The 12,797-nt window shown below is 37.2% G+C and overlaps 1 protein-coding gene across 11 annotated transcripts in view; it reads right to left on the reverse strand.

Moving 5' to 3' along the window:
- LOC139721565 (1-phosphatidylinositol 4,5-bisphosphate phosphodiesterase beta-4-like) overlaps nucleotides 1–12,797 on the reverse strand; it is a 181,659-nt gene that overhangs the window by 88,119 nt on the left and 80,743 nt on the right. For all 11 annotated transcript variants that reach the window (XM_071632895.1, XM_071632897.1, XM_071632898.1 and 8 more), the window contains 2 exons: nucleotides 7,601–7,680; nucleotides 5,877–6,012 (listed from right to left, as the gene is read on the reverse strand). In XM_071632895.1, the coding sequence (XP_071488996.1) occupies nucleotides 5,877–6,012; nucleotides 7,601–7,680 (216 nt within the window). The remainder of the gene's footprint in view (nucleotides 1–5,876; nucleotides 6,013–7,600; nucleotides 7,681–12,797) is intronic.

The raw sequence follows: 12,797 nt of genomic DNA on the forward strand, positions 1-12,797 counted from the left end.
GACAACTCTCTCTACGTGGCACATATCTCCCAATGTCTCAGTTTTCAGTCGTAAGTTTGGCCTAAAAATGGTTATAGTTCTTTTTCTTTCCATTGGAGTAAATGTCATGTACACAGAACAAACAAACAGACAAACGATTATAAGTTGGCAGAATGGTAGCAACACAGAATATTAACAAATGAAAGAGGATCCATCTTTTTCTTTTTCTTTTTAAGGAAGTGCATATCAATTGACAAATGACATGCAAATCATTTTGATGCGCAAACTTTTCTCTGCAATATGTCACTGAACAAATTTTCTAAAAAGTTGATGATCTTTACAAGGCAACATTTTCCTAAAAGGTTCATCTGAAGTTGATAACTTTATCAAATGTTGCACCTCCCCCTCCCCCATTTGAAGGAAAAGGGGGGGGGGGGATTCATCAATGAATGGAATGAATATCAATTTAATTCGTTGAGGACAAGTCCCAAGTATACTCAGGCAAGTGTCTATGGGAAATGCGTGTTGTAGCAAAATCAAACCGTCCTCAACGGGTTAAGAGAGTTACCAATATTCAAGATACTTTCCAATTTGAGTGGAATCCAAGTTACACACTGCAAAATGCACATACAAACAACATACTGTTGTGACAAGATACACTTGTATCTTGTTAATATGCTGCACCATGCTTGTCCTAATAAATGTTGGATCAAGAAAGAAATTTGAAACGAGGAAAAAAAGTAAGTGCTCTAGGCCAAGAATGGTCTGGCATAACCGTTTCAAGGACAGGACTGTCAAATTTTACTTTCCTTTGAAGTTCACATGAGCAGAAAAAAAAAAGAATTCATATGAGTGCAAGTACATTGTAAAATGATAATGATGATGATGATGATGATTAACAGCATTTGTATGACGCATAAATCTGCTAAAAAGAAAGATCCCATCAGTGTTACATACATAGATATCAGCAGATTTGTTTTATTTATGTATTATTTTGATCTGATTGTTCATTGTTGTTGCAAATAAAATGATATTCATAGATTTCATTTTTATGATCATATATGTCTGACTAATATCTTGCATGAAAATTTCTACTGCAAACATATTACTAAGGCTTCATATCATCAAGCTGTTTTACCTTTGTGACATTTTTTTTTTTCACAAGTCTTAAACATCCATGGGCAAGATGTAATAAGTCAGTAAACATTCAATTACTGCGATAAAAAAGTCATCATTTTGATGAATATGTCACTGTACATGAGTAATTGCAATATGAATTAAGTAGACCATAACCTTTTAGTAGGCTTGTTTGTATTTTTCATCAAGAAGCAAAGTTCTCTCACATTTGATACATCCACCACTCTGAAAATAATTATGTCTTTAGATGCTTCTCCAACATGGCTAGTGAAGCCACTCTCGTCTCAATGTCTGCGGAGGGATGGGGTTACAAATATTGCATGCAACAATATAACTTAGATAGGAAAGAGGGCAAACTCACAAGTGCGGTAAGTGTGAGTACAATAGCAGTGAGTGAAGGGACATTACTAAATCTGAAGGATGTGCCTGGGTGGCAGTAGAGTGAATTGATCTGGTTGCCATGGAAATAGTGGAATCTTATCATGGTGAGGCTTCTGCTAATGAGGTTATGTCTTTGCAAAGGGTATTCTCACATTGCAAAGACATCTTTGGAGCATTCCAGTCTATGAGTCAACTCTATGAAAGACAAGTCACAATACCCGGCCTACAAAGCAGCACACGGGGCCTAGTTTTCCTCCTCATCCTCACAAAGCATAAAAGAAATGGCCTTCAAATAGAATCCACGGTATAGTCTACTGCTAAAGCTTTGACTTTAAAAGTACACTCCTTTTATACATGACACACAAACTGATTCCTTAATTGCAACAACACTGAATACGGGGTGAGTAATTGGAAAGCACTCATGTTTGGAGGGAAAATGTCACACATCCCTCTACCTCCCCCAGTGTCTTTATACATTCCTATCTGTATGTACCATTACTGTCATAACTTTTTTCTCTCTTCTCCATCCCAACCAATGTACCTCCTGTCATTTACAATCATATCCATCATACATGTATATATTCAGTCTGACTTTGATGTATGAGATATGCAAAAAATGTTACAATAAGGCAACCATTCCAGTAAATTTAATGATATCAAGAATTACTATTCATTACCTCCACGTAGTAAGGCGCACATGATACAGAAAATGTACTAAACAGCTGATAAAAATTTATCTGACACCCTGCAAAAAAATTTCGAACATGGTAAGTTAGGTGATTTACCGTGATATCTTTTTTTTTTTTTGTGCTGGTTTTTTTTTTCCTCCAATTTTCATGGGAGTGCATGAGAGAGGGTTACTAGTCTATATCTAGCATTGCCTTAGCAGCCGTAAACAGTCACGTGTCTGCCTCCCTCCTGTGACACATATTTTACTGGACTCTGCTGGGCATTAAAGAGGCCATCTACAGGTATGTACTGCACTTCAAAGTTTCCTTGTTTTTCTCTTTAATATTGACACATCTATGTGACGTCACTTTTGTTTTTCAAGGTTAACCACACAGCATAATGGCCATATGCATGACATCAACCAAGCAAGCAGTTCTTTGCCTCATGAGGTTTCTTATGTTTGTTTGATTATTGCATTGATTCAGGTAAGTATCAGAGATGACATAAAATCAATGTGTGCACTCCATAACAACATTCAAAAGGCTTCATTTTAATTTCTTAGAAACTGGCGATGTGTTTTTCGAATCAGGTGAGTCCATCCCCCCCCCCCCATCTTATACTGTAAAAGTGGAAATTTTCGATGTGTGGACACTTTCGTGCATTTCGCGCAACTAGAAGCTAGCATGAAACTAAAAGCAAAGTAATATTTTTGCATGCTTATATGTTCCAGTAATTAATGTCCTGATTCTGTGAAATTAAAAACATGTGAAATTTGTCTTACCCAGTCAAGCCAGAAAAATATCCACTTTCACAGTACTCTGTTTGCAATTGGACCCTTACATCATATATTTGTAAGATGTTATGTCTCAGACACTGTACAGCAATAGCTGTGTTGACATGTTGAACACCTCAAAACATTTTGTGTTCATTTAATGCAAATTCAGGCCATTATGCTAAATTTGGGAAACTGGTATCAACTAGGCCTTACTGAGCAGAACCTCATATACAATTTATATTCTTTTTTAATGCTACAAACTTGGTATAAAATCAGAAGTACACAAGTACAATTATATCACTGTGGAGATGATCACAGAATAATTTTCTTCCCTGCCAAGTGCAATTATCACTCTCATCATCACTTAGAAACAGGAGCAGTTCATTTTAACAGTAGTTCGTGCATGTTTGCCCTTCTGACTGTAATTTTTGTTTTGTTTGTTGTTGAATGAGTATTTCGAGCTTCATAATTCAAAATCTACATTTCAAGAAATTCAATTTGGTAAAAAACATCAATAAATAAAAGCAGTTGACAAAGCAAAACAGAAATACACTATATGTCAGGACAAAATAGAACACAAAAAAGTCAATTTGACTGACATTGATCAGAAGACAAACAAAAAAAAATGGTTTGATTCTGACTTAAAGCCCTAACATTTGCACTTCAGAAGAAAATATAACCCATGAAGTTGACCTGAAAACAGATGGATCCCACTCTATGCAGCCCCCTTTATGTATCTCTTATATCCCCTTCCTTAAAATACATGTATTGGGAAAGAGAAATGGAACCTCTCCATCACCTACCTCCCCTTCTCCCCCCCCCCCCCCCCCACCCTACCCCACCGTCTTGCCTGGTCAGCAAGATCAAGCTGGGCTAATAGGGCTCAACAACATTCTTCTAAACGCATTTCCTACCTCACTGCCAATAATCCCCACAGAATTGATTGCACTGCATCCCAATTCTTCCGGGCACTCTCCCAAAGAAAACCATCATGCATTATTCTGCATGCATCTCCCCTTGAAGTTTGCCCCGTTGGATGCGGTAACCATCTCTGCAAAGAGGGATCCTCTTCAGCTTGATCCAACCGACCTATTTTCCATACACCCCTTCCCCCCCCCCCCCCCAATTTGGAGGTCACTTTTTTTGACTCAATCCCGCCAATTTTTGCTCTGCATATGCCAATGAGGGTGATGAATGTCGGCTGGCTGGGTACTCTTGGGGGGCGAGAGGATAATTCATTCATTATGCCCAAATTTGGACTATCTGATGTGGAGAACTTGCCGCCTGCTACCATGCATAAACTTGTCTTTGATGTGAAGAATTTCTTTTCCTCCTGCTCAGCGTAGAAACAATGCCGTCATCATTTTCTGTGCAATCTAATGCCCATTATGGAGAACGTATCACCAGTCCTGACCTTCACCAACAATGAATTCAATTTGAAATTCGGAGTTTTCCTTCATTCTACGCTTCAACCCCATAAGTGAACAAAAATTCAAAAGCATAAACTAGCATATTTGAAAAGAATGAGCAAGAGAGAAAGAGAGCAAACGATCTGAAGCCAGCTTTAAATTGATGTGCCATAGCACACAAATTTATGAGCCAATCAAACAAAAGCAAACAGTAAAAAGACAACAAAATCCTTATAGACTTCTTCTTTTTTTATCATTTGGCTGGTAGCATCAGGCAGCTATAGCTGAGAGAGTCTATGTTGACGGTCATACTTGGCACAAATAGTCATTTTACAACAAAAAATGCCGTTCCTATAAGCATTTGTATGTTCTGTTCATCTGACCTATCTGAAACCATACGGCACATCATTAATAGGAAATGTCGTGCCTGATCAAAACCTCTTCATTAAGATTTATCGAAATACAAGATATGCAAACATGGTGGTTTTTTTTAAGTAATAGGGTCAAGTGTCTGTTTTCTTCCTTTCAGCTATTTTGGATAAACCTCTCTGAATCTACATGCAAACACAAGCAGCAGGTCCTGGAGAAAATGCCCTCATTTCTTGACATGTGAAAAGAGCACTGCTAACACTCAGACGAGCAGTGTTCACCGCCCTACGAGGTAACGATAATGTCAAACTGTCAATCAAATGAAGCTCACCTCTCTCATGCCCCCTACATTTAAAGGTTAAGCGAGGTTTGGTTATTGACCATCCCCACTTAACCCCTTCTCTTGCGAACAGTGGTATTTTTCTTGAAAACTGCTGAAGGAAAGTGGAGAGAGAATAACTGCCAAACTCAAAGTAAGCTCCAGCGGCGCTGCATCTCTCTCATTAGCCATTGAGACTGCATACTTATGGAGATCAAAGAAGAGGTACAAAATATATGGGCGTGGCACAATACTGATAACATATTCAGTACACTGATCCTGTGTTGACTCGAAAACAGGGTGTGTCCTCCTCTCAAAAGCAGAACAGAGCAATGTCAAAGCAAAGCGGGGGAGGAGGAGGAGGGCAGAGCAAGGCATAAACAAGATAGACCCGGAGAGTATAGTATTGTGATAAATGGTGGCTGGCCTGACAGATACGGAGCAAACGATAAACAATAACCTATTGGAAGAAATACGGTTCTCACAAGACGGAGAGGTGAAACCATGCAACATTATCAAAGCATGTCATAGAAGGATTGGACAGGCTGATGAACAAACAGCCATTACTTAGAGGGTTAAGGTTAGCAAGGGTGGAGAACTCTGGATGATCACAAATGAAACAGAAGCAAAAGATTTCTAACAACAAGGAAAACAACGTCAGGATGATCAAAACGAGATGAGAAGAATAGCGACATGGAAGAAATTGAGTGAAAAGAGAGGGAGATGGCATACAGACAGGACAAAAAGAAGGCAAAGACAAACACACACAAACACACAAACATACACATACACACATATGGAAGAATGTATCAATGACATTTTCCTTTTCAGTTCCTACCTTGCCAGAGGGTAGCCCTAGTTCATCAAGGGACTTGAAGACGATCTTCTCTGTTTTGCCCGACGCAAAGGTTCTCGTTAAATTCTTGACAGGAATCCGTCCGCTGGGGTTTACTTGAAAACAGATTTTCATCCAGCTGCACAGGAAAGGGTTTTTCATAATACAATACCTCAGCTTTTCTGTTACATTCTGAAATACTTTGCAACCAGATTTCATTATTCAAAGGCACTTTTGCATTCTATACTTGACGCAACTATTGAATTCTATGAGTGGATCAATCCATTTTAGTTTCTTTAAAGATTAATACAATGCAATATCAGCAAATGTTCCTCTTAAAAAATAAATTTTCTTTTTATAAACATGACATTTTTCTCTTGATCCCAGTTTTCCTCTCACTGACCCTGTTTGTTCAAGTAATATCTACTACCACATACAGAATGCCCGTACAGGTTAAATGAAATCTGTGGTATCAAAAGAGCACAACAAGAAGATGCTAGTAATGACATAAAATAAGAATCTAGGAAAAGACACTACTATAACTTTTGTTTGAACTATCCCCTAGCTTGATATCCTTATGGCCACACAAACAGATCAATACTAGCTTCATGACAATAATGTCCCTTCCAAAATATCACTCCTTCTTTTCTGTCATCTATTATAAATGAGATAATTACAGGATCTTTTTTTGAGAAAAACTTAATTAACAGATTTTATTTATTTTATTTATTTATTTATTTCCATTCACAGGGTGGATAGCCCTTTCAGCACAAGACTGATTTTCAAAGGGGTCCACGTAAAAATACAATGATTTACAGGGTAAAACAATAAATACAAATTACATAAATAACTGTATACAACAAAAAAACAAGAAGAAAAATAAAAATACTCAACATAAAAAGTACAAGTATTCCTATTCACTTCAAAAGCATGGAAAATGTGCCTAGATGAATTGAATTTTTTGCCAGAGTATGCAAACAATCATTCGTGATATGAATATTAATCAATGTATGTATAATAACAACCAAAAATATGTATATTAAAACGCAGCCTCAAAACAAATCATATCTTCTTATATTCCGTTTAAAAATGCAGATTGTATCACTCGAACGAATATCATACGGTAGACTATTAAACAATATTGCACTACAATATAAAAAACTGTTCCGTTTAAAATTTGTATTTGGTTTTGGCAAAAATATTTTACATAAAGTATTACGGAGAGAATATTGCGAAGTTTGCATGCATATTCGATTGGCAAGGTATTCAGGAGCAGTACCTTTCAAGGAACCAAATTACAAGATAATTCAGTCAGAGTACTTTGGAAAACACTTTGAGATGTACATGGGACACCAAGACAGTCCAATTTCTGACATTAGAGTGGTCAACTATTCCTCATATTTGTCCAATTTGTCTCACACTTTTCACTGTGTTTCACTCTTTTCAGTTACAAAAACCTTTTCTCTGAAGTAATTTCTCCTAACAGACAGGGGAATGCAACAAGAAATATACACTTAATCACAATGAATCCATCTAGAATAGTAAAATGTATACCAGTTCCTGTTTCTCTAGTGATAATGTTCTGTTTTAAATAAAATGCACTTTATCTTTTCTTTTTGTGGATTATTTGTATATCCATCTGAATGACTTACAGTAAGCTGAGAAAGATTATAAGTTTTACACATAAATTCAAACATTTAATATTCTTATTGTCTGGAAGAACTCACTGTTTTTGTAGACTCTGCATAGGGCAGACATTGTTGGCCTTGACATTGTGCGTTATCGACAGCAATCCCTCAAACCAAACCTGGAGACACAAAGACAAAATGTGATGACAATATTAAAGGGGCTTGTGATAGCAATTCCTTTCGTGTGGTATTAACCTATACATTGAAAGAAGAGTAAAAAATTGCACCATAGGTGATAGTTACACCCATGTTGCAATGAGCATGTATCTACACAATGTCATGTATTTACTATAACAGAAGAAATTTTTGCATATTTGTTTTGTGAACTGAAACAAGCACAATTAAAATAAAAACATGTGACTTTATTGTTTATTTTTGTGCATGCACTGAATTTGCTTTTGAACGATGCACATACAGGCACCACACAACATGTTCACGTTTCATCGGGTTAGGCTGCATACTGTGATTACGAATTCTGTATCATATTGTAGGGGTATACATGCAGCTCTTATGTTATTTGTAGCTTCCTTCATGTTCATTAGTGTAATTAGATGAGTGAATTTGCTATCATAATGCAGACCTGTAACCTTTGACTCTAGTATGTGCTGCCAAAAGACCTTAGCCATCATGGCAGCAGTGAACTGTTTGAAGTGCTTGTTCAATTCTTGTGACTGTCTGTGAAATAAAAAAACAGGCATAATCTGTCTTACGGCCAAGTGCAAAAAACTTATTGCGAGCAATTTCTGCTTTTAGAATTACAAAAATTGATGGCAATCATTGTGTTCATGTAATTTTCATGAGTGCTCTCTATGTGATCATGGAATTTAAAAATCAAATTAAAGTATATTAAAATGTAGCAATGCTCAATGAAATTCCAAGGAGTATACAGGCCCATTAAGTTCTTTTGTACTTCAACATGTCTATAATATGATTCTTTGAAATATGTCCCAATAAATGCCTTATGCATGCACACATACATTACCACCCCCCCCCCCCACATACACATGCCATAGCATACACACAAATACCATAGTATACACACATGCACACTGTAATATATACCATTCATACACACAAACACAAAGACAAAGCCATCTTGCTCAATGTACAGGCCTAAATATACTGTATATAATTCATCAAAGCACACAACACAAATATACAAACATACATACACATGCACACACAACAAATACGCAATCATACACTACCAACGCAAGCATTCACACATACAACCCATACAAGACACCATTTCTCCTCAATTCCTGCTTATGGTGTTTTTAAATAACAGGTATGTCTCTCCAGCTGCAGTAATTTTACATTCCTATTTGAAGACACATTAAGTGTTGTTTTCCTCTATTTCACCTACTCATAATGACAAAAGAAAACATATTAGAAAAATCACAATGTCATGGTGAAATTTGCTGGGTGACTTGCAATGCCAATATGATAGCTATCCACAACTTTGCCATGAAAACAGACAGTGGAGCGTGTGGGTGTTGGTGTGGGTGTGGGTGTGGGTGTGTTTTTTGTTTTTTGTTGTTTTTGTTGTTTTTATTTTTGATGTGCGGGTAAAGCTTGCTGTTTCTGTTTGCAGTGCGAACCTAATTACAGAAAATCACAAATTTTTGTCACACAACTTCCATTTATAGAGGTCCTGGAAGCCCCATGCTAAGTGTGCATTATAGCAGGCCAAGCTATTTTGATATCAGCTGCATGCAGCAGACTGCTAAGTCAATTGCGAATGTACATTACAGTGGTTATATGTCACCATTAAAATGTTCCTTGGTGCCATAACGTCAGTATATTTCACTGCAGTGCGAAGGGAAAGGTCAAACACTGCAATTTCTAATGTTTCAATATTTCCAAACAATTTCATTTTTCTTCACATTTAAATGCATTGTGATGTTGCTGGCCTGTGAGTGACCATAACTGTTGACCAATGACAGGGTGGTTAGAGTAATATACACTCTCTCCATGGTCTCTCTCTTTCTCTCTCTCTCTCATTCCCTACTGAGAAGAAATTAATCCGTTGAGGACAAGTCCCGAGTATACTCGGGCAAGTGTCTATGGGAAATGCGTGTTGTAGCAAAATCAGTCCATCCTCAACGGGTTAATAGGCTTTTACAGGCTGGAGTGTTTTGGGAAGAAACTTCTTCCGAGTGTCCATGACAGGAATATAAGATGGTGTACATTCACCCAAACATTTCCTTTCATATCATACACATATTAGTTCACATCTTCAAGGGTTCACTTGCTATCAAGGTACAAGATATTTTAGTTTCCCATATGATTTCACAAGATACTTCCTTGCTGTATGTATATTGTGTGTGTGCTGTGTGTGTGTTTCATATACAATATTTTAATGATTTCACTCATACTTTCTTTCTTTTCCTAACCTTAAAGACTAAAAGGGCCATGAGCATCTTTTTGATGGAATGTTGCGCTATAGAAGTATACACTATGATTATTATCATTATTATTCATTTATTTACTGCACTCACTGACAGGAGACATTATACGTTTTATAAATTTCTTTTGTATATTTGTATGTGTTTACCTAAACACTCAAGTAGAATGATTCAAGTGTGCTCCTTGATGGGAGATATCATGTTTCGTCAGCAACAAAAGAAATCAATATTTTTTTAAAAATGGGGGAAAAAGTACTTGTACGTCAGTGAAGTTGGATTAACCATTTCTCTACAAGACTCTCAAATTCCCATAGAGTTTGTATAGACCAGCCAGGCTCCTGCAGACAAAGGGCTAAAAAAAGATCAGTAAACAGTTTTTATCATGCCACATCCATGTCAACTTTCCTTCCCTGTTTCAGCACTGGTCATATTCTATGAGCCTGCTTTCATCTAACTACCCCGTACATCCCATGTGGAATGAGCCCACGTCATACAGACTAAGAAAAGTATTGAAATAATTTGATAAGGATTCTCTGTCTGAGAATTTTAAGAGAAAATTTAAAGTCACAAAATACGGCCGTTACGTTTCTAACATATTATGCCAATTGGCATAAATATATTGAGCTGTTTAACGACCTGCGACATTCTAACAATAGATAAAAGTTGGATATAAGGAGAGCAGATAATGTAATCTATTTCAATGGTATCTAAAGTCCTGAGCTAGTATGTAAGGTACATACGATGTAGTATGTCTACCTCATTACTCTATTCCAAGATCCACTGTAAAATACAAATCCCCCCCCCCCCCCATTTCTGAAGCTGTTTGAGTAAGCATTACATGATTACTTTCTGATGATCCATATGGTAAAACCCTGTCTTGTTTTTCATCTATTTTGATCCGAGGAAGAATATACAGAAGATGAAAGACAAAATTCATCTGGAGGATTTTGAACCCCCTCCCCTTCCACACCCAATTGTTGCATAACTCTGATTCGTAGTCTTGACATTACATAAACTACAGGGACAAACAAAGCTTCACCATAAAAACAACAACAAACCCAACAACTATGACATGTAGTCGCTGACTTCTACCAAGTCTGTTGTTTTTGGTTTTCTTTTTATTCTTCTCTAACCGCACGTATGCTTGTCACGTCCCAGTGTGGGTGGGGTGGGGGAGGCAGGGGCCTGTGTGCATTTTCTGCCCCAGGGAAGACTGTTTTCCATAGGACTGGAAGGCCACATTAATGGAATGGCAGGGGAACTAATGGAAGTGTTTTAGACAGAACATAATGACTAGCTTTAAGAAAACCCCCTTGGTAATACTGCTCTTAAGTCACATTCTGCCTAATTTGATTCCCCCTAGGATAGCATTTGGCCATCACTCCTGCTGTCTTTCTTTTTCTTTTCTTTTTTCTGTTAATAAATGTTAACAAAGGCAAAGGTAAGGTCACTTTTATGAGCATCTCTTTTCAAGTAAAAACACAAAATATATCTGACAAAAACATCCAAAATTAAACATGGGATGATATACCATGATTATACAGTGGTTGTAGACATCGTTGGGATGCCATCTCTGTGTCTGCCAGAGACAATTTCAAATCTTGAGACAAGTATCAGAAGTCAGGAGAGTTTCATCACACAGAATCTCCACAGATTCTGGGATTAGTCTTGAAAAGTGAGTGTTTCTTGGATTTCCCTTCATATTCTGTCAAGATGCACAATGTATGCCTTTATCTTTACCAGAGACTACCTGCTAGAGAAAATATTACAATGTGGCATGACTTCAAAAGTATATGACAGTAATAAGGAAATCTCACATTATCAACCTCATAGTAACACAATTATTTTGAACAACTACTGTAAAACGAGGAATGATCGTGTGCATTAAAATTTTGTGAATTTCGTGAGCGGCAACATTCGCGAAATTAAAATACACACGAAAGTTCTTGCCTACACAGTATGCTTTGGATACCAGCGGCAAGTCGCGGAAATTTCATGCTACAAGAAAGGCCGTCGGCTCCAATTCGCGAAATTTTCATGCCGCGAATATATCATGTTTTACAGTAGTTCCATATTGTAGATGTACATTTTTTGTTGTAATATATTGTACATTTTGTTTTATTTGAATGTGTATCGATAACAAACTATGTGATATTGGAAATAAAATTTCATTTGAATCGAATTGAATTGAATTGAAAAGAATGTTCTTCGGGACTATACAATATCTCGAGAAGGAAACAATTAGCCCTTTGAGGACGGGCTGATTTTGCTATAACACACATTTCCCACAGACACTTGCCCGAGTATACTCAGGACTCGTCCCCAACGGATTAAGCAAGATAGTATCAACACAATTACATGGAGATGCACATTATATGTGAAACTTCAACAAATTACATCTTATTCTCTTAAAATGAGCTGCAATTACAAAATTGGGTGAAAAATATATCTCTTCAGACCCACCATGTAGAATCGTTGTGATATATAAGCACTTGTATGCATTCTGTGGTATGTGGTCTAAGAGTAACATTAATGTCTATCTTTTCATGTCTTTTACAATTGGCTTTCCAACAGAACCTACATGGATGCAGGCAGGCGGGGACACCATCACATTCAATTTCTGCCATTCGACTGTCACCATTCCTCCACTCATAATGAAGAAATGCGAGTATCATTTTCCGTATTAGCATCAGAGTCACAGAGAAGTAAATGTCAGACGTCTACGATTACCACCTCAACAGTAACAAACAGTGTGGAGCTGGATCGTTCACATCCACTGACGGCCACTCAGAGGGTTCATCAGCTCAGATTGGAGGTCGGGTGGGGCT

Source organism: Diadema antillarum, unplaced genomic scaffold (assembly GCF_040938485.1).
Source record: "Diadema antillarum isolate AM-2024a unplaced genomic scaffold, OU_Dant_1.0 scf00000145, whole genome shotgun sequence".
Taxonomy (NCBI): domain Eukaryota; kingdom Metazoa; phylum Echinodermata; class Echinoidea; order Diadematoida; family Diadematidae; genus Diadema; species Diadema antillarum.